Source organism: Chelon labrosus (genome assembly GCF_963514085.1).
Source record: "Chelon labrosus genome assembly, chromosome: 2".
NCBI lineage: Eukaryota > Metazoa > Chordata > Actinopteri > Mugiliformes > Mugilidae > Chelon > Chelon labrosus.
This window is the reverse complement of record NC_140338.1, coordinates 3121695-3148645: the sequence shown is the minus strand read 5'-3', so window position 1 is coordinate 3148645 and position 26951 is coordinate 3121695. Positions and strand designations below refer to the sequence as shown.

Genomic DNA, 26951 nt, shown 5'->3' with positions numbered 1-26951 from the left:
TGTTTTTGTGTGTGTCTCTGCGTCAGGCTGCATCCTGCTGGGGATGGCTGCTGCCATCAAGGAGTGTCATTGCTATGGGGTGGGGGTGCCTGGTCTGGTCTAAGTGGGTGCTACATGTCTAAGTAACATCCACACCAATGAATGCCAGGTCCAGAAGTTTCCCAGCAGAACATTGAACTGTCACAAGATGATCAATGTTATTATCTCCTGTCAGTGGTCATAATGTTGTGACTGATCGGTTTATTCTAACATACATTCAAGGAAATTACTTTATGATAGCTAATGAAACGTCACGGTCAAGTCCATGTGTCCAAACATGTCCACAGATGACGTCTCTGTGTTTTCCAACACAGAAATCTAGACTGTCTCGATTACGACACAAAACAACACAAAAATCCTTGTTACACTCAACAAAAAATACAAATTAAGACAACGATACGGAGAAGTTAAACAGTTAAACAGTGTTGTTAAACAGTTGAGTTTTGGTTTGTTGTATGGATCAGTGTTTTGTTCCTGAGTGAGATAAACATAAAATACTTGTTTTGGTCTTTGTTTTATTTACATTCAAAGTGTAAATGAGACCCTGGACAGAACCTGTCAAAGGGCAATGTCCCTCCTATGTGACGTAAAGACCTATGAGCAGCAGCTCATTCTTCAGCAATTAATCTGAAAAATGATTTTTGGATGAACTGGATGTGAGCAGGACTGTCTCAGTCATCCAGATCATGGTGTATCTACAAAAAAACTAAAACAAAGACAGCTATTGAGTTTTCTTGGTTGCCTTTATTTTAGATGTTGATAGAAAGGTTGTCTCATAAATATGTCTAGAGCTAGTCTGGAGTCAGGTAACCCTCACAAGTACTATTCCAAACACGAGACAGAAACTCATAACTCTCAGAACTCTTTCTGTGTGTCGCAGGTCTAAAGAAGCTGACGTGTCACCATGATCCAAGCCAGGACCTTGACACTGTTCTCTGCCGATCAGCTGCTCTTCTTGTTGACCATCATCTCAACTGAGTTTCCATATTCGGCGGCAGGAGACTCAGCATTGACCCTCAACTCCAGCAACACCGTCAGCAACAGCAGCAAATGTGGCGGCAGCAACAAGTGCATTGAGGGCGTCATCCTGCCAATGTGGAAGCCGGTAAACCCACCCTTGACGGAACGCCTCGCTAGAGCCACCATTTACTTTGTGGGGTTGGCATACATGTTCCTGGGTGTCTCCATCATCGCAGATCGATTCATGTCGTCCATTGAGGTCATCACTTCCCAGGAAAGACAGATCACCATCAAGAAACCAAACGGCGAGAGGATCACTACCACGGTGCGCATCTGGAACGAGACGGTGTCCAACCTGACACTGATGGCGCTGGGTTCCTCCGCACCAGAAATCCTCTTGTCGGTTGTTGAAGTTTGCGGTCACAACTTCAATGCTGGCGAGCTGGGTCCCAACACCATTGTAGGAAGTGCCGCCTTCAACATGTTTGTCATCATCGGCTTCTGTGTGTCCGTCATCCCTGATGGAGAAACCAGAAAGGTGAAGCACCTGCGGGTCTTTTTTGTCACCGCCTCCTGGAGCGTCTTTGCGTACACCTGGCTTTACCTGATCCTAGCTGTCTTCTCTCCAGGTGTTGTTCAGATATGGGAGGGTCTTCTCACGCTGTTCTTCTTCCCCATTTGTGTTGGTTTTGCTTACGTGGCTGACCGCAGACTTCTTTTCTACAAGTATATGTACAAACGATACAGAGCGGGAAAGCAGAAAGGAATGATTATCGAAACCGAGGGAGAGCCAGAACTGCCCTCAAAGATCGACATCGAAATGGACGGCAAAATGCTCAACTCACGTGGTGAGGACTTCATGGACGGAGAAGCAGGGTTTGAAGTGAACGAGCTGGATGAGGAGGAGGCTCGTAGAGAGGTGGCCAGGATCCTGAAGGATCTGAAGCAGAAACATCCAGAGAAGGACATGGAACAGCTGATGGAGCTTGCTAATTACCAAGTTTTAACCCAGCAGCAGAAGAGTCGGGCTTTCTACCGCTGTCAGGCGACCAGGATCATGACCGGAGCAGGGAACATCCTGAAGAAGCATGCAGCTGACCAAGTCAGGAGAGTCATCCAGCATGACCTCTGCTCCGAGGTGTCCGCCAGCGACTTCTCCTCTAAGGTGTTCTTCAACCCGGGAACCTACCAGTGTCTGGAGAACTGCGGCAGTGTGGCACTGAATGTGGTCCGTCGTGGCGGAGACCTAACAAGCACCGTCTCAGTGGATTACCGGACCGAAGACGGCACCGCAAACGCCGGCTCAGACTACCAGTTCACCGAAGGAACGGTCGTGTTCAAACCAGGCGAGACTGAAAAAGAAATCCGCATTGCTATCATTGACGACGACATCTTTGAGGAAGATGAGCATTTCCTTGTGCATCTAAGCAACGTCAAGGTCATACCCGAAGGTGACTCCTCAAACGGCGGCAAGGAAAACCACATGGACGCCCCTGCAAGCCTGGGTCTGCCGTGCACGGCCACAGTCACCATCTTCGATGATGACCACGCTGGGATCTTTACGTTTGAGGAGCCGGTGGTGACCGTGAGCGAGAGCGTCGGAGTTATGGAGGTGAAGGTGATGCGGACCTCAGGAGCCCGTGGTGTTGTGTTGGTGCCCTACAAAACCATAGAGGGGACGGCTAAAGGAGGTGGCGAGGACTTTGAGGACACACATGGAGTCCTGGAGTTTGAAAATGATGAGATCCTGTAAGTACAAACTTCATGAGTTAAGATGGTAGCTTTGGTATCTCTAAAAACGGGCTCTTGGTCGGACATCAAACTCAATGTTTCTTCCTGAGTTTTTATTTGTGATGCATTTGTGAAGATTAGACGAACCCGCAAAATGTTCTGAAACTGCCAGTCAGTAGGTAATACAACCAGGTCTGTGGTGTTGCTAATGTCTCTAAAAGATCAGGATTTAAACCTGTAAAACAATTGTTCAATTGTATTTAATTCAATCAGCTAACCAGCTAGCCTCAGTTAAAAAAAAGACACACAGCCAAAACTTTCACAGTCAGAATGTCCGAACTTTTCATGGTTCTTCTGAGCCTATCAACACTATTCTCCATCAGCTATACACCACATGGAGACTTGCCTGACAGAATCTGAGCACTGGCCCTCAGTTTCTTACATGGTCCTTTACCCCCACCTAGTGGGCTAATGGTGGTGCCATACAGCCATGTTGTAGTGAAAGTTAGCTTAGCACAGCTATCTAACACACCTTGGTGACTGGTTTCCCTGAGGAGTTACATGCGTGAACAACAGTCATATGGAAGAAATATCAATATTTTTATGGATTCTACAATATGCACGCTGATGGTATGTGATGATGTCCCGGCTAAAGAAAATGTCCACAAGTTGAAATGTCTGCACATTGCATCTTGTAGTGGGAATCAGTTGTATTTTATAGCCAGATTCCATTTTAAGATGTAAAAATCCAATGTGTCACACTTTGGGTATTTTGGTTTTATCCAAATGGAGAGTTGGCCTGATTCTTTTTTTTTTTTTTTTAAAAACCTTTGTAGAATATGTGTGCTTTGTGGTATTTCTATAAAATCATAGTCCAGTTCTAGTCAAGGGGTTCAGTGGATTCTCTGTGCATGATATCATTGCTATCAGGATATTTTCTACTATCTAATCTGGAAGACATTTTAAATTTCTCCTTAGTTTATCATAAATGAATCAGACATAGTAACAGCCACAATGTTACTGACACTGGGAATCCATTCTCTGAAGTCTTACCTAACCACAGACACCAGGGCCATGACTATGGACCTGATAGTTTTGGAAATATTCCTGAAACCCAGAACGCTGAATGTGGCTGAGTCACCTCCAGGAGCGTCTTAAAATAAAACCGTTTGTATCCTAGCTCCGCCCCCTACACTCTCCGTCATGTGACTTCCACGTTTACATGCCTCACATAGCGGCAGACTCTTTCCATGTGTGCAGGTGGCAGGAATGAAACGAGCACACATTCATTTCCAGAGCATAAACAGCAGAGGAAACGGTGGCACGCTGTGTTTGACTTTATTGATGAGGTCCAGCTTTCACACAGCCTTATATAGACCGATTATCATCTCCGATTCACAGCACTTCTTTAATTACACAGGCCCTATGTCCTGTTTCCACTCAGTGTCCAGTTTATTAGGTACATCTCTACCTCAGTCCTGCAGTAAACTCTTCTTGAAGGTGATTATTTTGTTGTCGACAGGTCCGATGTCTCAGGTAGAAACTCAGACTCAGCTCTCAGCACAGTGGTTTCTAGTTTCCTGCTTGACTTATGTTGTCTTGTTTTGTTTGAAACCCAAAGATGTTCAGTTTAATGCTGTTAACAAAATCTAAATAAAATGACCACAACATTCAGTTAATTACTTAGAATGAGCTGATCACTGATTGTTGTTCAGGTTGTGGAAAACAGGAAATAACTCTCTGATCCTTGAAACCACTGTGTCAGAATGAAACATTAGCCCATAACAAGCTAATATTAGCTTAAACCAGCTGATATTAGCCTAAACAATATTAACCTAAACCAGCTAACTTGAACACAAACAGTCTAACACTGTCCTGAACCAGCGAACATTAGCCTAAACAATGGTAACTTAAACCAGCTAACATTAGCCTAAACCTGTTAATATTAGCCTAAACCAGCAAACGTTTGCCTGAACTAAGTAACATTGGCCGAAACAACATCACCCTAAACAAGCTAACTTAGACATAAACCAGCGAACATTAGTCTAAACCAGCTAACATAAATCTAATCCAGCTAACATCAACCTAAACTACCTTCAATCTAAGCCAGTCAACATATGCCAAAACACTGTTAGTCCAGACCAGCTAACGTAAACATATATGAGCTAATGTTAACCTAAACTAGTCTACATCAACCTAAACCAGCAAATGTTAACCTAAACCAGTCAACATTAGCCTTAACATCATTAGCCTAAACCAGCTAACATAAACATTAATCAGCAAATGTTAACCTAAACCAGTTATCACTGGTAAACGATGTTAGCCTAAACCAGCTAGTGTTGAATAACCTCAAACTAAACGTATCTACTGTGATTCTCCGGTGGTGAATCTGTCCTCCGACGAATCAGAACCATTTTAACCCCTTGTCGCAGAGTGTCGCAAATTCGCGACGCACTGTTTCCGCTCAGACTGCAGCCGAAATAACGCATGTAATCCTCGGTTTGCGCACATTCAAAAAATACTTGGGAACCTTTTGCAAGCACTAGTTTCTCGTAGGACCAGTGTGGTAAGCAAAAACACAAATAATTTCTTTATATAATTGAAAAATCAATTCAGGCATCAAGGGGTTAAACTAATCCCAACTCCACGTTGCTCAGACCATGACTCTTCTGTCCATCACCACTCATTTACTGGAGCAGGATCAGTTACCAACAGAGAGACTCCAGAACAATTTTCCTCGACTGAGGAACTTGTTCTGACTTCTTGTTTGTTTTTCTTGGAACTGAAGAACTTGATTTGTAGTTTTACTCGTTGAGTGGATCACTTCCTGTTTCATTCAAAGACGTTTTTGTTGATGAGCTGAAAGCTTCAGAATAAACACTAAAGAATAAGAAGAAGCTAAATTTCCTCCACTAAACTAAAGTAGGTCGTCATTAGTTAATACATGTTTAATCTGTTTTAGGAATAAAAGTAAATAAGTCCACTGCAGAGATCATCTAATGTAAAAAGGGATTAAATGTGTGTTTAAGACGTTAAGAGGATCATGATGAAGCCTACATGTGGTTTCCTTGGCTCTTTGAGTCTCTGGATGTTTGTGTCTTTGTCTCAGAGGTTCAGATGTCTTTTGTCTGAAGCCGCCGTGTCGGCCGGATAAACACCACGCTGCTCTCTTCCTTATTAGGCAGCGTCAGCCATGAAGAAGACCACGGGGAGGTCTTTTATCTCAGCCTGTAAATCTGGCGACTCACACCGACCAGGACTCGTCATATCGTTGAGTCACAGTTAACAGGGATATGAACCAGGAACGATCACCAGCAAATAGACTAAACCACAGTTAAATAATGAGTCTCTATCATTGATCAAATGACTTCTGTGGCCTCTGAACAAGTTCTTCTTCCTCTCTGAGGAGAGTTTGAGAAAGACAGAATGAAAGATAAATGGACTGAAAGAAGGAGAAATAAAGAAAGAAAGAGAAGCCATGTTTGTAACAGCATGAGTTGATCAGATGTGAACATGATCAACGATTATTGATCTGATCAGTCTGATTGATGACCAACAAACTGTATCTGTTTCTTAATCACCTGATAACATGAAGCTAACATAATCACATGACTTCATCCATCCAATCAGGACGTCTGTAGCCTGCCGAACTTTGTGTTTCTAACATCAAGAGAAAATAACCTTCATTAACCTTTCAGTCAAACTGATAAAACGATTTGGTCCAGTTATCATGGCAGCTTCTCATCCATTAGGACCCTTTCTTCCCCTCAGTGTTTATTCTGTAGCTTTCAGCTCATCAACAACATTGTTTACCAGTGATAGCTGGTTTAGGTTAACATTTGCTGGTTTAGATTTATGTTAGCTGGTTTAGGCTAATGTTAGCTGGTTTATGTCTAAGTTAGCTTGTTTAGGATAATGTTGTTTTGGCCAATGTTAAGTGCTTCAGACTAAAGTTTTCTGGTTTATGCTAATATTAAAAGGCTTAGGCTAATTTTAGCTGTTTTAGGCTAACGTTGTTTAGGCTACTATTAGCTGGTGGTTTAAGATAATGTTAACTGGTTTAAGGCTAATGTTTTCTCTCAGTTTTTACCCAAAAGATAAAATTCAAAACATGACACCGCCTGATCTGGCAACAGTGTCGTCCATCATTACTTTTTTTTTGTTTCTGCTCGCCTTCTTTTTCTTCTTTTTCTTCTTCTTCTTCTTCTTCTTTTTCTTCTTCCGCTCCTTCAGTGATTCTCTACTGGGTATATTACTGCCCTCTGCAGGGTACAGTTATTTCCCACACTTCATACTCTGCTTGCTTTCCAAAGCGTTATTTCTGCTTTGATCATTTCCTGACTTTGCTCTAATGTAGCATATAAGCATCATGCTAGCAGTCATCAGGGAAATGATGTAAACTAGATGTTGTCCAGTCTTTTGTCTTAAACGCTGTGTTTTAGGTTTGTGCTCGTCTCTCTCTTTCTCTCTTTTTCGAGGAAGTCCTGCTGTGAATGTAGCTTTTATGCTAATGCTAACTTACACTGACATGCTCTCTTTTCTCTTGTCCATCGCTCCTCAGACGTCTGCTCTCTCTCTTTCTCTCTCCTCCCTCTGCAACCTCTGCTGTTCTTCTTCTCTTTCAGTAAAACCGTCCGGATTAATATAATCGATGATGAAGAGTACGAGAAGAACAAGAACTTCTTCCTAGAGATGGGTGAACCTCAGCTGCTGGAGATGAGCGAGAGGAAAGGTGGGGAGGGCATGTGCTTCTGGTGCCCTGACCCCACCCACATCACTAACGACCTTTGACACTCCGCCCCGTTAGACACACAGGTTCATACTTTGAGGTTGAAGTCATTAACAGTGATTTAACCCTTCAACCTCAGAGTCTGATTGCCCCGTTGCCATGGTGACACCATGACAATGCCAAGGTGACCATGGTGACGACGACGTGCACTTGAGTGGTTGTTGGTGAACTAACGCATGACCTCTGACCCCCTTCGCTCTTCCAGGAAGACGATACCCATTAGAATAATTGACCACGACGAGTACGATAAGAAGGCCAGCTTCTACCTGGAGCTACAGCGGCCATATTGGAACCGGAAGAGGTGGACAGGTGTGACAAAGCGCTCCTCCTCCTCCTTCTTTTTCTCCTTCTTCTTCTTCACCACCTGTTCACTGTCGCTGCCGTCGCTCTGCTTCCTCCTCCTTCATGGCGTCTCCTAGTGGTCAGCTCTGTCACTGACAAACTTTATTTGTAGAAAATGCAGAGGTGAGAAAACTGAGACAAAGAGCTAGGACAGTATACACCAATTTTCTGGTCGTCCATGTCTCTGTAGAGGACAGTTGGTCTCTAGTGGATGTCCCAGGCTCTGGTTGCCTAGGTAACCATCGTATTTCTACTGTGTTCACGATTGGTTTGAACTCACACCTTAACATCAAACAACTAACAACCCGTTTGTCACATGATCGATACGTCTCTTCATTCTGATTAATGACCGTTGCCATGGAGACAGCTATACGTGTTTACATCTGAACATCAATCAGGTTAGAACTTTTTTCAGGAAGAGGTTCTGATGAGGAGGAGCATTGCATCTACTGGAAATAGAACAGTAGATGAAGGAGGAGGAAGAGGAGAAGAAGAACAAAATGGAGGAGAAGAAAAAGAGGAGAAGATGAAAGAGAAGAAGAATATGGTGAAGAAGAATAAGGAGGATGAAGACGAGGTGAGAAGAAGAAGGAAGAGGAGGAGAAAGTGAAGGAAAAGGGGGCAGGAGAATAAAGAAAGAGGTATATTCTCCTCCATTTCTGTACAGTCCTGAATGTCTAGAGTAGAAGAAGACGACCAAGATGTCTCCACGTCTCCAGGGTTGCTGTCCACATGGATTCCAGCTTGGTTCATCTTTTCAAATCCCTCCTGGAAACTCCTGACCCTGATGTTTACCCCACGAGGAGCAAATATGCTCAGAGAGAATGGATTTATTCCAGATTACCTCCAGAACCTCTACACCTCATCCATCAGTCTGACACTAGAGTATAATACTAGAGTCCATGTGAGTCATAGTGAGGACATATTGAGGACAGGTCAGTGGACAGTGGCCTCTTTCGTGTTTTCTTTTTTTCTGTTTTTTTTCATGTTTCTTTCTCTCTCTCTTTGTTCTTCAGCTGTGTTGCTTCAGGAAGCTGGTAAGCCCCTTTTCCTTTTCTCTTTCCTGTCTCTGTTATCTCCATCATCTGGACTCTTCATTCACTTCCTGTCTCTCGTTTCCAGGTGGATTCGTTAAGACAGGTAGGAAGACACTATGAAACCAGTTGATACCAGTTGATACGGGAGCTGTACTGATGGATCTGATCTGATTTCTGTTTGTGTGACTCTCTGATAGACAAGCAGCTCTGTGGTAAGATGGAAACGTTCGCTTTCAAAGTGTTCCAACACTTAAAGCAACGTCGTGTCTGATCGCAGCGACTCTAACGTCACAGTCGTCACTGCTTCCATCCAGGAAATAGTCAGAAACAAAATTCTTTGATCAGAGATGGCTTCTTCCTCATGGTTCCGCTCTTTATGCTAAGCTAAGCTAACATGCAGATGAGAGCAGCGTCACTTGTCTATGATGCTATGTTAGTGACAAACAGCTTATTGCGGCAGATCATTAACAAGCCTGCAACGGATACAAAAGTCTCTGAGATGTTCACTACAACTCCCATGGTGCATTTCACCCACAAACATCCGATCACTGAGCTTAACATCTGCTCACTTGAGCCACTAACAGCTACCACTTTGGTTTGACTTTACCTCTGACTAGCTTTGTCTCCATGGCAGCACTAATATGAGGCTCATGGATATTGTAGTGTAGTGCACTTTTAGAAACTAAGTTATTTAAATAATAATTTAAATGATTATTATTCAGATGGAAATGTTTCAGGAACCGGCGGCTCCTTGCTTTAACTAATAGTAGCTCCTCCTAGCTTCCTAGATTTCCAGCTAATAGTATCTCTTCCTAGCCTACGAGCTAAGCCTCCCACATAACAGTAGCTCCTCTTAGCTTAATAGCCTCTAAGCTAATAGTCGCTCTTCCTAGCCTTTCAGCTAATAGTAGCACTTCCTGGCTTTTTAGCCTATCAGCTAACTGTAGCTACTCTTAGTTTTCTAGTCTCTCAGCTAATGATAGCTCTTTCTAGCTTCCTAGCCTCTAAGCTAATAGTCGCTCTTCCTAGCCTATCAGCTAATAATGGCACGTCCTGGCTTCTTAGCCTATCAGCTAATTGTGGCTCCTCTTAGTTTCCTAGCCTCACAGCTAATAGTAGCTCCTCCTAGCTGTAGTGGACATAAAAAGTCTTAAAGCACCTGAATACATCATTTAATGACACCTGGATCTTGAGGTTGGTTTCTGAGTAATCTGGGTGGAGTTGTTTCCTTCAGGTTCTTGTTTCATGTTGTTCAGGTACAGACGTCTACAGGAAGGTCCAGGGACGAGAACACCCCGCCCCCTCATCCATCATCAGCATCACTGGTACGTCCTTCATCCACCTATCCATCCATCATCTATCATCCATCCATCTATCATCCATCCATCATCCATTCATCTGTCATCCATTCATCTATCATCCATCTGTCATCCATCTGTCTCTCTCTCTCTCTTTCAGAAGAAGGGGGTGAGGAGGCATTGACGAAGAAGGAGGAGGAGGAGCGGAGGATTGCAGAGATGGGTCGACCGATGCTCGGTGAACACGTCAAACTGGAGGTGGTCATTGAGGAGTCGTACGAGTTCAAGGTGGAGACACTTCCTGTTTAGAGACACTTATTATCTAGAGACACTTCCTGTTTAGAGACACTTCCTGTCTAGAGACACTTATTGTTTAGAGACATATCTTGTTTAGAGACATATCTTGTTTAGAGACACTTATTGTTCGGAGACACTTCCTGTTTGGAGACACTTACTGTTTGGTTCATGTCTCCAGTAGAAAATCACCTCATAGCACCAGTCTCCTCGTTACAATTCAACACTTTCACTATTGGAAAATAGAAAGTTGCTGCTTCAAGTTCTGTCTCTAGAATAATCCTGAGTCCAAAAACAGACAATGCCCAAATGTAATTCATTGTTTTATTGTCAGTATTGACTGTAAAGTCACAACTGTTGCTACTGACTAAACTGTTCTGTTCACTTGTATCAACACAAACCTACTTGTTTTTAGTCTAAAGATACTAGTTTGAATATATCTGGATTCTTTGAGGACAGACAGATCCTTCGACTGGCAGATCATTTTGATTATTTTAAGTCATATATTCCGTATTTTTCTTGTTTCCGGACCTTTAAATGTGGCGTCTTGTGTTTCAGAGCACCGTGGACAAACTCATTAAGAAGACCAACCTGGCTCTGGTGATCGGGACCAACAGCTGGAGGGAGCAGTTCATCGAAGCCATGACCGTCAGCTCTGGTACCGGCTCCACCAGAACCAATTCCTAGATCTCTCTTAAAGGCACTCCTGATATTAAAAGTGATGGACTCGTGTACACATCATGAGCCTGTTTTGTGCCTCTTTGTGGTTATTTTGTCTCTTTGTTGTCGCATTTTGTTCGACTCCACCAGAACCACCATCTTAAATGATGGTCTGGTTCTGTGTTGACTCGTGTTTCTGTCCCGGTCAGGTGATGATGATGACGATGAATGTGGCGAGGAGAAGCTTCCCTCCTGTTTTGACTACGTCATGCACTTCCTCACCGTCTTCTGGAAGCTCCTGTTCGCCTTTGTTCCTCCCACCGACTACTGGAACGGCTGGGCCTGCTTCGTTGTCTCCATCTCGGTCATCGGCCTCCTGACAGCGGTGATCGGAGACCTGGCGTCGCATTTCGGCTGCACCGTCGGCCTCAAAGACTCCGTCACTGCTGTGGTGTTTGTGGCTTTGGGCACGTCTGTTCCAGGTCTGACACAAAACTTTAACACAAGATTAATAATGTTGAACTGGAACTGATCTCCACTTCCTCTCCGTCAGACACCTTCGCCAGTAAGGTGGCGGCGATCCAGGACCAATACGCCGACGCCTCCATTGGCAATGTGACGGGAAGTAACGCCGTCAACGTCTTCCTGGGTATTGGCGTGGCCTGGTCCATCGCTGCCATCTACCACTACATCAAAGGTGAGGAGTTCAGGGTCGACCCGGGCACGCTGGCCTTCTCCGTCACGCTCTTCACCATCTTTGCCTTCATCTGCATTGCTGTCCTCATCTACCGGCGCCGGCCCGAGATTGGAGGGGAGCTCGGAGGCCCTCGGATCCCGAAGATCCTCACCACGACACTGTTCTTCAGCCTGTGGTTGATGTACATCGTCTTCTCCTCGCTGGAGGCCTACTGCCACGTCAAAGGCTTCTAGGAATTCTGCTTTGGACCTGTCCCAGGAGGTTCTAATGGGTTCTAGTGGATTAGGTTCCTGCAGAAGAGGTTCCTATGATGTGTTGTTAGTCTAAGGTTGGGTAGATGTTTAAAGGTCGTAGCAGGGTGCCACAGCTGACGGATTCCTAAAGCCTCTGGTGGACAGGTTTTAACACGGGTAAACAAGTCTAATGGACTCTTAACAGGTTCTATCAGGTGGTTCTAAACGCCTTCAATGGGGTTCTAAAGGATTCTCCATGAACGTCCTGATGGGTGAACCTCCCGTCGTTCAACATCATTGGTCTAAAAAGGTTCAGTTCAACATCTGAAGGTTCACACTGGTTCTTCTAAAGGTTTTCAAAGAATATATCACAGTTCTGACAGGTCTATAAAACTCCTTAAAGCTTTTTTGATAACTGGTCTTAAACACCATATTCAAACCGTGTAAGTTATTTTAGGTTTTTTCACCCTAACCCACGATCTGACATGGAAAATTTTAAATGGAACCTCTCATGCTGCTGACCTCCAACACTGTTGATACTCACATACCCCTTTAAGACTCACCTGAACATTTTAGCAGCGTATAACCTAAAGTTTTTGATGGATGGTCTTTTTTTAACCCTAACCCCCTCCGCCAGTCTTTTAGAACTCAAGACTTGGATGAAACGTCTTCAAGAAACTCTTCAAGTCCAGTTGTCCTTGTTTCAGCTTTGATTTTTTTGGATTTGCCACCTGGACGGCTGAGAACCTTCACAGACATGTATCCTAAACTGTTTATATTTGACGAGCATGGATTTTGACACCACATCCACAGTAGAGTCCACGATGAAGGAGGTAGCTCTGAAAACCTGCAGGACGACTGCGATAGTGTTGCACCGACATGAATCCTGTATCTGCACTGAGTGTGAAATGTAGTCAGTCTTTACTGTAAAGAGACTCTGCTGCAGCAGTGGAGCCATTAGTTAACAAATATTCTCTGATGTGATTGGTTGATTGGATGTAAACTGTTGAAATATTAAAGTAGAGTTAGTGACATGTCTTCAGTGCTGTCCTTCTCTCACAAAACTGGACCACAGCTCTGAAAACAGTCTTTTGAAAGACGTCAGACGGAGAACAGAACGACTTGGGGCTGGTTCTCTGGTTCCACACATTCACAGATGAGCAGTGATTCAAAGAAAACAGCAGCACAATGATCAGATTGAACGTTAAAGGCTCTGTGAACTGGGGAAGCTTTTCCTGGAGTCTTCAGTAGCCGAGGATCATGGGTAATGCAGTGTTTTGTACCATTCAGGATTCCCTAGATCTCTTTCACAGACACTCCAGACGTGAAAACAGATTTACAGATGAAATCTTTCGAGATCAGTGGCTACGTTTACACATCATCAGCCTGTTAGTGGTTGTTTGTCTCTTGTCGTTGTTTTCTGTCTTTGTGGTAGAAATCTTAACAGCCACTGATTCTCACTGAAGCTGCACGTTTATATGATTTGTTGCTATGACAACTGTTTAATACAACTTTAAAAGTCAGAGACATTAATGAACAATACATCCACCTACGCTCAATAAAATAAGTAATACGTCTATCATTAAACACATGAAGCTCTGTACACATTTTACAAGGCGTGACAAATAAACTCTGTTATAAAAAAAAGTAAAGGGTACAACAGGTTTGCTGTAGGTGGAGGAAGATGAAGAGGAGATGGAGCAGCCAGTCATAAGGCGTGTTCGACTTCATGCAGATCTGTGCAGATCTGACTTGACGTGATGCATGCTGGGTTGAACAAGTTCATTCTAACCAATCATATTCGAGGTCTATGAGCATGAACAACCCAGCATGCATCACGTCAAGTCAGATCTGCACAGATCTGCATGAAGTCGAACACGCCTATTGGGTCTCACCTGGACACACCCACAGAGGTCATGTGATCCAGGTGAGGAGGAGAAGGGGGGCGCTTCAGGGCTTGTTGTAGCCGAAGATCCCAACAGGAAAGTGTTTGACATGTGTTGGCCACTGAGCGGCTAGCTGGAAAAACTTGACATCGTTCCACTCCACCCCGTCTATGGACACTGAGAGGGGGAGACAAGACACGGACCAGAAACAGGTACCAGGAAGTCAGCCTCACATTTCTGTTTCCTTTCAGTCTGACTAAAAACAAACATTTCCACAATGATTCATGTAAAACCAGCTAATATTAGCTTAAACAATGTTAGCCTAAGCCAGCTAATGTTAGCCGAAACAATGTTAGTCTAAACCAGCTAATATTAGCTTAAACAATGTTAGCCTAAACCAGCTAATATTAACCTAAACAATGTTAGCCTAAACCAGCTAATGTTAGCCGAAACAATGTTAGTCTAAACTAGCTGACATTAGCCTAAACTAGCTAACACTGGCTTAAACCATGTTAGCCTAATCCAGCTAATATTAGCCCAAACAACATTAACCTAAACCAGCCAACTTGAAGATAAACCAGCTAACATTTGGCAAGGTAAGCCTCATATTAACATGTGGGCGGAGCTAATGCTCCAAGCCACTATAGTGATGGTGGGTCTAGTGGTAGAATTAACCCAAACCACCTAATATTAGTCTATATAACGTTAGCCTGGACCAGCTAACTTAAACATAAACCAGCTAACATTAGCCTAATCGAGTTAACAACGTTAGCCTAAACCAGCTAATATTAGCCTAAACAATGTTAGTCTAAACTAGCTAACATTAGCCTAAACCAGCTAATATTAGTCTGAATAATGTTAGCCTGAACCAGCTAACTTAAACATAAACCAGCTAACATTAGCCTAAACTAGTTAACAACGTTAGCCTAAACCAGGTAATATTAGCCTAAACAATGTTAGTCTAAACTAGCTAACATTAGCCTAAACCAGCTAATTTTAGTCTGAATAATGTTAGCCTGAACCAGCTAACTTAAACATAAACTAGCTAACATTAGCCTCAACTAACTAACACTGGCTTAAACAACGTTAGCCTGGTGGACGGTGTTTCCTTCAGGTAAACGTTTGTATCACATGTCAATCAATTGTGTGTGTGTGTGTGTGTGTGTGTGTGTGTGTGTGTGTGTGTGTTACCTCTGAGTGTGTGTTGGTGTTTTGAGGTACAGATCAACCTGCTGATGCCTTCAATCAGCTGACTCCTGGACTCTGTCTCCTTCTCCTTCATCTTCTTACTGAGGAACATGACTGACAAGAAAACATTCATCATCATCTTCATGATCTTTTACCTCATTGTGTTCGTTGTTCTATTGTACTTTTGTTGTGTTATTTATTGTATTTTATTGTGAAGCACTTTGGAAACCTTGTGTTTATTTAAATTGTGCTATATAAATAAAATTGGATTGGATTGGATTGGATTATCACCATCACCATCATCATCACCACCATCTTCATCATCATCACCTTTCTTGTTCTTCTCCTTCGTCACCACCGTCATACTCATCATCTCTCCTCCTCCGAGCCTCGACACCTGAAGACAGCGGAAGTTGCTCTTCAGGGTGTTCTTCATCCCGACCTCCTTCCTCCTCTCTCCTCCTCCTCCTCCTCCACCCTGACTGCTCCAGTAGTCCACCTGCAGACCCATCACCTCCGCTGGACAGCTGGACAGAAGACATGGAGGACACACAGGACACACGTTAGGGTTCTGATGTCAGAGGAAACGCCTCCATTTTGGAGACAAGCTGTCAGGAAGTACCTGATGGAGGGGGAGGGGGGCGGCGTGGAGGTGAAGGGAGCTCCTGATTGGGTGGGAGGAGATCCCAGTATGATGTCATCAGAGTCCACTGTGGATGGAGAAGAAGGACGTCAATACAGAGCTCACAGGACGAGGAGGAGGAAGGAGGAAGACGATGATGAAGACAATGAGGACGAGGAAGAGGATGAGGATGAGGAGGACAAGAAGGAGGAAGACGATGATGAAGAGGACGAGGGAGAGGGAGAGGATGAGGAAGAGGACTGAAGAGGAAGAGGATGAGGAAGAGAAGGGAAGAGGACTATGAAGAGGAGGAGGAGGAGGACAAGAAGGAGGAAGATAATGATGAAGAGGACGAGGGAGAGGGAGAGGATGAGGAAGAGGAAGACGATGATGAAGAGACCAAGGAAGAGGATGAGGGTGAGTAAGAGGAGGAAGAGGATGGGGAAGAGGACTACAAAGAGGAAGAGGATGAGGATGAGAAGGGAAGAGGACTATGAAGAGGAAGAGGATAAGGACGAGGAGGACAAGAAGGAAGAAGACGATGATGAAGAGGACGAGGGAGAGGGAGAGGATGAGCAAGATGAAGATGAAGAGGATGAGAAGGAGGAAGACGATAATGAAGAGAATGAGAACGAGAGCGAGGATGAGGGAGAGGTGAGAGGACGATGAAAAGGAAGAGGAAGTGGACAGTGTACCTGAGGTGGACAGGAAGTTGTGCTCCACGACGCCGACCTTCACCAGCTGAGAACAGACAAACGTTGAGTGAATCCAGTAAAGTCGACGCTGAGATAAAATAGTTTGAGCTTCTTACCCCGATGAAAGGAACGAACTTCTGACAGGAGGAGTCGTTGTCTTGGCTGAGCAGGAAGACGAAACGAGAAACAGTCAGATGATTAGTTAAAGATAATTAACGACGTGGAAACGAGGCGCTAGGAACCAACAACTAAAACTAAAGGATGAATCTTCAACTTCAGTTAAATGTAGCTGCAGTTCTTCTGACGGCCACTAGATGCTGCTGTGATCAAACACAAAGAACCAAAAAAAAAGAGTAAAGACACTAGTTTGGAAAAGTCTGTGGGTTCTTTGGAGGCCTTTGCAGTGTGAGTGTTCTCACTGGGATGGTTTGTTTTGCAGAAAACAGACTCCTCATACACTATACTAACAAAAGTATTCTCTCACCCATCCAAATAACTGAATTCAGGTGTTCCAATCACTTCCATGACCACAGGTGTATAAAATCAATCACCTAGGTATTCAGACTGCTTCTACAAACATTAGTGAAAGAATGGGTCACTCTCAGGAGCTCAGTGAATTCCAGCGTGGTACTGTGATAGGATGACACCTGTGCAACAAGTCCAGTTGTGAAATTTCCTCTCGACTGAATATTCCACAGTCAACTGTCGGTGGTATTATAACAAAGAACAGTAGAGAGCTTCATGGAATGGGTTTCCATGGAAGACCAGCTGCATCCAAGTATCCAAGTGGACTCTAGAGCAGTTGAGACGTGCTCTCTTTAGTGACGAATCACGCTTCTCCATCTGGTAATCTGATGGATGAATCTGGGTTTGGTGGTTGCCAGGAGAACGGTACTTGTCTGACTGCATTGTGTCAAGTGTGAAGTTTGGTGAAGGGGGGGTTATGATGTGGGGTTGCTCTTCAGGAGCTGGGCTTGACCCCTTAGTTCCAGTAAGAGGAACTCTGAATGCTTCAGCATACCAAGAGATTTTGGACAATTCCATTCTCCCAACTTTGTTGGAACAGTTTGAGGATGGCCCCTTCCTGTTCCAACATGACTGAGCACCAGTGGACAAAGCAAGGTCCATAAAGACATGGATGAGAGAGTTTGGTGAGGAAGAACTTGACTGGCCTGCACAGAGTCCTGACCTCAACCTGACAGAACACCTTTAGGATGAATTAGAATGAAGACTGTGAGCCAGGCCTTCTACTCCAACATCTGTGTCTGACCTCACTAATGTTCTTCTGGAAGAACGGTCAAAAATACCCATAAACACACTTCTAAACTTTATGAAAAGCCTTCCCAGAAGAGTTGAAGCTGTTCTAGCTGTAAAGGGTGGGCTGACGTCTTATTAAACCCTATGGATTAAGAATGGGACGTCACTTAAATTCATATAGGTGTAAAGGCAGATGAGAGAATACTTTTGGCAATATAGTTAATGTGTCTACGTGTACACATGGTAAATGAAGCTGATTTGATTTGACTGATCTAAAATTGTCTCTGTGGATCTTCTTGACGTCTACAGTTGGAGCCAACCAGTCAAACAGGAACCAGCTTCTGTCCAGCTTCTCACAAACTCGTCAGCAGTCTCAGAAAAACACAAGAAGAAGAGGAGGAGTAACGCTCTCAGAAAGCGGGTTGGTACCTCTTGTATTTGCAGGTCAGCATGGCCTCAGAGATCGGACACGGGTGAGAAACAGCTGCTCCGGCCAAATACTGAGAAACACGACTGGCCACGCCCACAGGATCTGACCGACACAAAGCAGATCAGATGAAACTCAGTTTAACCAGTAAACCGTTCAATCGTCTACAGGTTATGATCTATTGTCATTTAATCGTGTTGTGACGACGAAAGACAATAATTACAAAGTGAAGATTTTAATATTTTAATCTTTTAAATAATTGGAAAAATGAACCCGGTCAAACACGTGAAACACATGAAACTGAAACATTAGACTTGTGTGTGTGTTTATTGTGGAAAATGAGCCAATATTACATATCAGATCCTCCTTGTCTCGAGTATCTGCTGTGACCTCCTTGTAACTAATATTTCTGGTAACTGCTGATCAGTGGTCTACAGCAGCTTGGAGGAATTTTAGCCCATTCCTCAGAACAGAACCACTTCAGTTCTGAGATGTTGGTGGGTTTCCTCACATCAGCTGCTTGCTTCAGGTCCTTCCACAACATTTCTATTGGATTAAGGTCAGGACTTTGACTTGGCCGTTCCTAAACATTCATCTGGTTCTTCTTTAACCGTTCTTTTGTAGAACCACTTGTGTTCTTGGTTCTCGTTGTCTTGCTGCATGACCCAGTTTCTCTTCACATTCAGCTCATGGACAGATGTCCTGACATTTTCGTTTCGAGTTCACTGGTAGAATTCAGAATTTGTCTCAAATCTCCTCCACTTGTTCTCAATCTGTCTGACTGTGGATTATTTTTGGGTTCCAAACTCTTCAAAGATGGTTTTGGAACCTTTTCCAGCCTGATGAGCAACAACAACTCTTTCTCTGAGCTCCTCAGAAAGCTCCTTTGTCCACAAACGTGTTGTGAAGATCAGACTGAGACAAATCCCTGATTTATTTAAACTAAACCAGGAACTGAACCACAACTGAGTCTCATTACATTGATGGAAACACTTCTGAACACATGGATTCTGATTTAACCCTAGAGGTGTACATCACTGATGTGTAATATTGGTTCATTTTACTGATTAAAAAAAAAAAAAAAAGTATAATATTGGTCTTTCATGTGTTTGATTGGGTTCTTTATAAATAAATAGCTTCTCTATAAATAGTTGACGTATCATATTTGATTTTTCATAAACATAAAGTATATAAGTAATTATAAGTTGATCCAATAAAGTAAATATTCACATTGAAATATCAGTAACAACTAGAAAGTCCATGAAGGTGGCCATTTTGGACATGCCTGGTTGCCTAGGTAACCATTACATGACTGTAAAGTACAGATGACCAGGATCAGTGTTTTTTGAGGTTCGCTCCTTACCCAGAGGAGGAGGCTCCATTCGTCCAAACAGCTCCCTCCATCCAACGTCCATGAACAGACTGCTGAACCTCCCGTCCAGGGAGGACAGGTACTTGGCCAGCGGGTGGACGCCTGGTGAACACAGGGGCATAAACATTATGACCACCTGTCTGGCCCTCTTCCTGTCAGGAGGTCCTCACCTCTCTGATGTTTACCATACGAGGAGCTAACACGCTCAAAAGGAATGGATTTATTCCAAGAGAGGAGGAAGAAGAAGAAACGCCAAACCAACTTTACTCCAGTTAACACTTACCAACAGGTAGGATGAGGAAGCGGACGTAGCTCAGCCAATCAGGTGTCTTGCTGGCCAGCTGCTCCACGAAGCAGCAGAGGACGGTGCTGAGGTAGCTCTGATCTCCGCCCACCGCCACCTTCACTGTGGGCGGAGTCTGGGAGTTACAGTTACAGCTGAAAACACATTCAGACCAAAGCTTTAGATCAGACCGGGGTCACAGTCACATCACTGTATTTAAATGTGGACCAGGTGGTTCCTACAATCTCTGGATGCGACCGACGATGGCGCTGAAGGCAGCCTGGACATCAGCTGCTGAGACGGTGCAGACGATTGGTTGATCAAACAGAACCTCGGACAGGTACTGAAGAGAGAGGAGGGACAACGAGAAGTTTTGTCTTTGTTCCACCTGAAAAACCTCATTAATAATTAATGAATTATTCACGACTTGAGGGAGGAGACACACCTGTCCCTGCCAGTCTGTGGTGTTGATCAGAATAATGGACTCAGGTATGTGGTCATCAGAGAACAGGATGTGGTTCAGCTGATCCAAAACAGACTTCCTGGCCACCTGAAAAAAAAAAAAAATTATTATACTATTAATATAATATTAGCATTAACCAGCAAACTGTAGCCTTAACAGTGTTAGCCTAAACCAGCTAATATTAGCCTAAACAATGTTAGCCTAAACCAGCTAATATTAGCCTAAACAATGTTAGCATAAACCAGCTAATATTAGCCTAAACAATGTTAGCATAAACCAGCTAATGTTAACCTAAACAATGATAGCGTAAACCAGTTAATAGTAGCCTTAACAATATTAGCCTAAACCAGCTAATATTAGCCTAAACAATGTTAGCCTAAACCAGCTAATATTAGCCTAAACCAGCTAATATTAGCCTAAAACAGCTAATATTAGCCTAAACAATGTTAGCCTTAACCAGCTAATGTTAGCCTAAACCAGCAAATGATGACCCCCAGCATGGAGTGAAGCAGAGTGGATTGTGGGTACTCTGGTGTTCCATTTTGTGTCTCATACATTTCAGCCAAAATATGTAAATTAGTGACAAACCAACAGTCACCATCAGGTTCCTCTGTTGAGACTGTGTCTCTACCTATCGTACTTTATTCAGATCAAATCAGACAGAGACGTCCTGAGCTTCTGGTTGTCTTGTTCACCTGTGGAGCAGGTGTCCTGTAGTCACATGACGTCTCACTGTCAACGCTGCTCGTTCTCTCCGTCCCTCTCGAGTTCTGTCTGTCTCTCATGGAGATGCTCCACGGATGGCGAGGCACCTGACTTCCCGTCCTGCTGCAGAGAGAGAGACAGCGAGCACATGGATGAACATTTCGAGGGTTTCAGTCAATGAAAGGTCCTCACAAAGACAGGAACGTGGGTTTTGTGTGTTTACCTCGGTGACATGTTTGTCTGCGACTCGGTTCTGCAGAGTTTGGCGGCAGGGCCTGCATCCGTTGCCATGGCGACGTCATCCTCAGCTTCCTTTGGAGAGAGGAGACGATTGTCCTCACACAGACAGATAAACAAACAGTGACAGTGTACATGTGATGGAGACTCACCGCGGGGCCGGTCTCCTCGGGGCCCTGGGGCCCCTGAGCTCCAGCAGGAAGCAGATGTGTCCCCTGGTTAAGAACAACAACAGAGATCAGTTACAGCGTGTGACCAGCAGGGGACAGAAGAAATATTATAATTAATCGTTTGTTCATATCAGTGAGGTGTTAAAGTCAGAGCCTCCTTGTTTCCAGTATCTGCTGTGACCTCCTTGTCACTAAATGTTTCTGGTAACTGCTGATCAGTGGTCTACAGCAGCTTGGAGGAATTTTAGCCCATTCCTCAGAACAGAACCACTTCAGTTCTGAGATGTTGGTGGGTTTCCTCACATCAACTGCTTGCTTCAGGTCCTTCCACAACATTTCTATTGGATTAAGGTCAGGACTTTGACTTGGCTGTTCCTAAACATTCATCTTGTTCTTCTTTAACCGTTCCTTTGTAGAACCACTTGTGTTCTTGGGCTCGTTGTCTTGCGTTGTCTTCAGCTCATGGACAGATGTCCATGCGGTATCAAACACTTCCACAAACATTGGAAATACTTCTGACTCTAATTTCATCTTTTTTTTCCTGCAGTTAGCCCTACTGTCATTATACATAATACATTATACAGTTAGCATGGTAGTGAGCTAATGTCAGCATGTCGTGCTACACTCACATTAACATTCTGGGCGTCACAATCAGGACGTTTGTTTACTCACAGCTGTTTGTTCTCTCTGTTGGCTTCTCCCAGTCTCATTCTGAGAAATGCCCTCAAAGAACGGCCTGCAGGAAGAAACAGATGCAACCATCATCATCATCAGGTTAATCCTTATTAAACTCCTCCACTATCAGAGACCCTGGGTGTTCTGTAGTCAACCTGAGGCCCAGGCGCTGCAGCCGGAGGTCCGGACTGACCTGAGTTTTGGTTTGGGCGTGCTCTGGAGGCTGTCGTTGTCGTCCAGCTCGGGGCCGCTGTCGCTCGGGTTGTAAAGCTCCAAACTGTCGTAGAGGAGGTCCAGGTCCTCCTCAGCATCCTGACCCTGACCCACTGGGTCAGAGTCCAGAACCTGCAGAACCCAAGCAGATCAGTTGTGGATCAGACGAAGTTTAGCGTGTCAGTATACGTTAGCATACAGAGACTGAGGAAGCAGCATTTGGCACAAACCTCGTCAGTGACTTTGAATCTCTTGAGCAGAGCAACAAACTTCTGCTTGAAGTTCGGCTGCTGGACGACAGAGAAGAGTTTCAACAGGTCAGACAGGTGAGACAAGGTCAGACAGGTGTGATCTGATTGGTCCTCACCTGAGTCAGGGAGGCCGTCCGCATCATTGTCTTCTTCGCCTTTCCCTGGACGTCATCGCCATCGCCAAATATGTCCTAAGACAAGAGGAGTTTGACGTGAAGATGAAGGAACAGACAAGAAATGGGAAACAGGAAACTTAACGTCTCGTCAGTCACCTGAGGATGGACCGCGTCGTCGCTTCCTTCCTGTCCAGAGGAGAAGCTGTCGTCGTCGTCCTCCCAGAACGTCTCCATGTCCGGAGAGAAATCTGGACAGACACGCAAAGACAAACTCACAACACCGACTTTATCAACTCTGTTCTTCTGTAGTTCTGTCTCTTATTGCCTCTTTGTATCTTCTTGTCAAACTCTCTGTCATCCTACCTGAGGCCTTGGTCTTGTTGCCACGGTGACCGTCCTCCTGCTCTATCGGCTGGCTGGAGAGAGCGTGGACGCTCAGCTCCGCCGTGCGCACTGAAGCATCCTTGAGGTTGCTATGGAGACCGAGGATGTGGGCTCTGTCCGTGGGACGCTGCATCACCTAGGAGACAGAGACACAGGGGTGACCGAGGTGCGGAGGCTTTCGACCTCTTCACCTTTGGCCCCGCCTCCCTACCTCGGCCATGTTGACCACGCCCACCGCCAGCGTCTTGTAGCCCAGGAAGGTTCGGTTCTTGTAGCGCTTCCTTCTCTGGAGCATCACATGAAGACGGTTGGAGTCACGCTTCAGGAAGTGAGGATACTGCGACGACAAGACGGGGCATGAATGAGTGAATGAATGAGTGGATGAACGAATGAATGAATGAATAAATATGAATGATAGAGGATGGAAGGAGCCACCTGCAGGGAGAAGGTGAGCTCCAGGTCTGTTTCCATCAGGCCATCTGGAGGCAGCAGGTACTCGTTGGACCTCAGAGTCCGTTTACAGCCCTGACCAATCAAATCACATCATAAATCAATCACTGAACCAATCGTTGGACACGAGAGAAAGACCTCTGACCTCTGGTTTCTCACCTGGATCTTAACGGCGATGATGACGGAGCTCAGCTCTCGGTCCAGCTCCTTTAGAACCATCAGCTTCTTTACAGTCAGACTGCACAGCCTGAGGAGCAGAGGAGGAAACATCAGTGATGAGGGACGCCCCCCCCCCCGCCCCGGCGGCTGTAGAAAACAGCAGGTTTCTAGTGGATGTCCCTGATTGCCTCCCTGGTTGCCTAGGTAACCATTACATAAATATGTCCAGTGTGTGGCCTGAGCTAGATCTTCTTCTTCTTCCATCTGGGAAGCTCACCTGAAGCTCCAAAATGCTATCAGCTGGTAGCGTTCCTAAACCAGCTAACATTAGCCTAAACTTTTGAGTCATGTGTCATTCAACTGGATCAGTCGCTCCCATTGGTGGAGATAAGTTCATCTTGGTACAGCCCACTTTTTTTGTCACGGATCGTCTCTTCCTGTCTGGACAAACCTTTGATCGTCATAAAGATAAAATCACGCTGTTGGCTCGTTCCTTCTTAGAACAGTTCTGTCATGTTCAGTCAGGTTCGTATTTCAACAATGGTTCCGCTTTAAGAAAACTGATTTATCCTCTGGGGACTGAGACGATCCGTTCAGCACATGTTCAGATGTTCATTAACTATAAAGTCAGTCTGCAGAAACCAGACCTGTTCCTCCTGAGGCCTCGTTACAGCAGCATCATGCAGCCGCTTGTCCTGTCAGCAGCTAATCCTGCTAATCCTGCTAACCCTGCTAATACCTGCCCTGCTAACCACCTGCCCTCTGACTCTAATCTGATTTCACAGAGAGGTGGAGGTGTCATGCTGGGCTGATAACCTCATTCGTTCATTGCATTCATTCACAACAACCTGATGGAACCAGTCAGAAATAGATCGGTAGTTTTCAGGTTGGACTGTCGATCGACTGTTTATGATGTTTGTCACAGTAACATGATGCTGCAGCACCGGGATGTCAGGTTTAATGCAGAACTGCATTTAGTTTAATAAAGATAGGGGGATGGCAAAGATCTGAAGATGAACCTGAGCTGTTTGTTTCCTAGAAGAATCTCCTCCTTAGGTTATTATTCACCAAATATTTATTATTATTGTTATTATTATTATTATCAATGGTGACACTAACTTCAATAAGTAATAATTTAATGATAAATTATTTGTTCGGTCAAAGAGTGAAATAAAAAGAAAAGAGGAGCCAGACTTGATCCCTGAGGAACTCCAAGCCTGATTTTAGCCGAGGACAAAAAATAACTTAAACTAAATAAACACAAAGGAAATATAAACTTAATATAAAGTCTGTTCCATGTTTTAGAAGATTTAGAAATCTCCTGGAATTAATACATTTATTTATTTATGTTAATAAATAAATGATAAATATATTATTTTAACTCAGCCTCAATCTTCTCTGCTCTTATTTTATCTCTGATTGGTCAAGTAGATAGATAAATGTTCTCATGTGATATTATTAAACTCTTACTGTTCTCTATTATTGGTATCATTATATATTATATATTATTTCAGTGTCATTTCCCTCCAACACACCGTGCTCTCTTCCTTTGCTCTCTGGCCGAGCACTAATCCTCTTACCTGGGGACGCAGCTCGGAGAGCACCGGTCGATCTCCCAGGTCGCAAACAGGTTCATCGGCACCGGGACGCGTCCCTCCGGCTCCCGGGAGGCCCCGGGCCCCCCTGACGGCTCTGCTGCTGCAGCCGCCGCCAGGCACGGAGGGAGAGCGGGACCCCGCGCTCCTCCTCCTCCGCCTCCTCCTCCTCCTCGGTCCGCTGTGGCCGCCGCCATGGTCGCTGAGATGCCGGCGGCTGATCCTCCAGCTCGGCTAGCGGAGAGAGGGAGGGGCGGGGCTGAGATCATGAGGAAGCATCACAGACTGGTTCTATTGGTGTCTATTGGTCTCTATTGATTTCTGATTGACATCATACTGACGAGCTCCTGTGTTAATGATCATTTATCCATAAAACCTTCATTTATCATTTCATTGTGTTAAATAAGATGTCTAGTGATTTATATTTATTTCTGTATGTGTTGTATTATTCATGTTATTCATTATATCCATGTGTTTATTCAGCCTCCACCTCTTCTACATTGTTTGTCTCATTCAACTTTAGTTACTTAGTTACTTCAGCTTGGTACAATGAGTGGAAATATGTCTTGTACCTTTAATTATCTGACAACAAGTTATTTGTACGATGTGAAGGGAACTCAAGGGATTGGGACTGAACAGCTGTGTAGCCTTAAGAAAACCATTAATCAGTGAGGCTAACTGGGAAAAAAAGGCTTCAGTTTGCTAGGGAGCATAAAGATTGGACTCTGGAGCAATGGAAGAAGGTCATGTGGTCTGATGAGTCCAGATTTACCCTGTTCCAGAGTGATGGGGGCATCAGGGTAAGAAGAGAGGCAGATGAAGTGATGCACCCATCATGCCTAGTGTCTACTGTACAAGCCTGTGGGGGCAGTGCTATGATCTGGGGTTGCTGCAGTTGCTCAGGTCTAGGTTCAGCAACATTATGTGTCCAAAGAATGAGGTCAGCTGACTACCTGAATATACTGAATGACCAGGTTATTCCATCAATGGATCATATTCCAAGATGACAATGCTCCAGGATTCATGGGGCTCAGATTGTGAAAGAGTGGTTCAGGGAGCATGAGACATCATTTTCACACATGGATTGTTCCACCACAGAGTCCAGACCTTAACCCCACTGAGAATCTTTGGGATGTGCTGGAGAAGGCTTTGTGCAGTGGTCAGACTCTCCCATCATCAATACAAGATCTGGGTGAAAAATGAATGCAACACTGGATGGAAAGAAATCTGACGTTGGAGACGTTGGAGAAGATTATAGAGACAATGATACAGAGAATGAGCTGTAATCAAAGCTGTAGGAGGTCCAACCAAATATTAGAGTGTGTGACCTTTTTCTTTTAGTCAGGTGGTGTATTTACTCTTATTTTGGGTTTTTAATCTATTTTATTTTGTCCTGTTGCTGTAACACTGTCCTCCTAAGGAATCAGTAAAGTCTGATCTGATGTTGTCTCATTGAAACAAACCAGAGGTCCCTGAAGTTTTAGTATTCTTGTCAAACTGCTGCAGCACATGTTTGTTTAAAGGCGTGTGGAGCATTTAGTGACATCTAGTTGTGGTTTATCAGATCACATTTAAAAGATCCACAGCTGTTAGCCACATTAGCATAGTTTAGCACATATTAGCATATACCCACAGATGCGCTGTTAGACATTAATATCGTCACAGCTGCCGTCAGTGCATTTAGAATGAATAAATATTTGTTCACAGTGAATCTGACAGTTAT

The 26951-nt window shown here is 44.3% G+C and overlaps 2 protein-coding genes across 5 annotated transcripts; one reads left to right on the top strand and one right to left on the bottom strand.

Moving 5' to 3' along the window:
- Window positions 1-623: 623 nt before the first annotated feature.
- Window positions 624-12287, top strand: slc8a1a (solute carrier family 8 member 1a). 4 transcript variants are annotated; one of them, XM_084562562.1, is made up of 10 exons: window positions 624-2748; window positions 7356-7462; window positions 8878-8898; window positions 8984-9001; window positions 9096-9110; window positions 10155-10223; window positions 10357-10484; window positions 11049-11148; window positions 11360-11632; window positions 11704-12287. In XM_084562562.1, the coding sequence occupies exons 1-10, from the start codon at window positions 944-946 to the stop codon at window positions 12078-12080; spliced, it is 2913 nt and encodes a 970-aa protein (XP_084418688.1). In that variant the 5' UTR covers window positions 624-943; the 3' UTR covers window positions 12081-12287. The 4 variants fall into 4 exon arrangements, with proteins under 4 accessions (XP_084418688.1, XP_084418687.1, XP_084418690.1 ...); XM_084562561.1 differs by lacking the exon at window positions 9096-9110; XM_084562564.1 differs by lacking the exons at window positions 8878-8898; window positions 8984-9001; window positions 9096-9110; window positions 10155-10223 and having other exon boundaries at window positions 10360-10484.
- A 1574-nt stretch (window positions 12288-13861) lies between these two features.
- LOC311506300 (phosphofurin acidic cluster sorting protein 1-like) lies at window positions 13862-25425 on the bottom strand (the record flags this gene model as incomplete). The annotated part of the gene is made up of 23 exons (XM_084570209.1): window positions 13862-14143; window positions 15158-15268; window positions 15485-15681; window positions 15777-15864; window positions 16472-16517; window positions 16588-16633; window positions 18158-18260; window positions 19519-19629; window positions 19811-19965; window positions 20053-20153; window positions 20256-20360; window positions 20969-21101; window positions 21202-21430; window positions 22054-22121; window positions 22254-22405; window positions 22504-22563; window positions 22641-22715; window positions 22797-22888; window positions 23004-23160; window positions 23236-23361; window positions 23460-23549; window positions 23634-23721; window positions 25214-25425. 23 exons carry the CDS (start codon window positions 25423-25425, stop codon window positions 14031-14033), a joined length of 2658 nt encoding a protein of 885 aa, XP_084426335.1. The 3' UTR covers window positions 13862-14030.
- Window positions 25426-26951: the final 1526 nt, after the last annotated feature.

Bases quoted from the DNA above. Each gene is read 5' to 3' on its own strand.
- slc8a1a (XM_084562562.1), top strand. From the start codon at position 944: ATGATCCAAGCCAGGACCTTGACACTGTTCTCTGCCGATCAGCTGCTC. The intron at 10,224-10,356 runs GTACGTCCTTCA...TCTCTCTTTCAG, and splicing joins ATCCATCATCAGCATCACTG to AAGAAGGGGGTGAGGAGGCA. The intron at 10,485-11,048 runs GTGGAGACACTT...CTTGTGTTTCAG, and splicing joins AGGAGTCGTACGAGTTCAAG to AGCACCGTGGACAAACTCAT.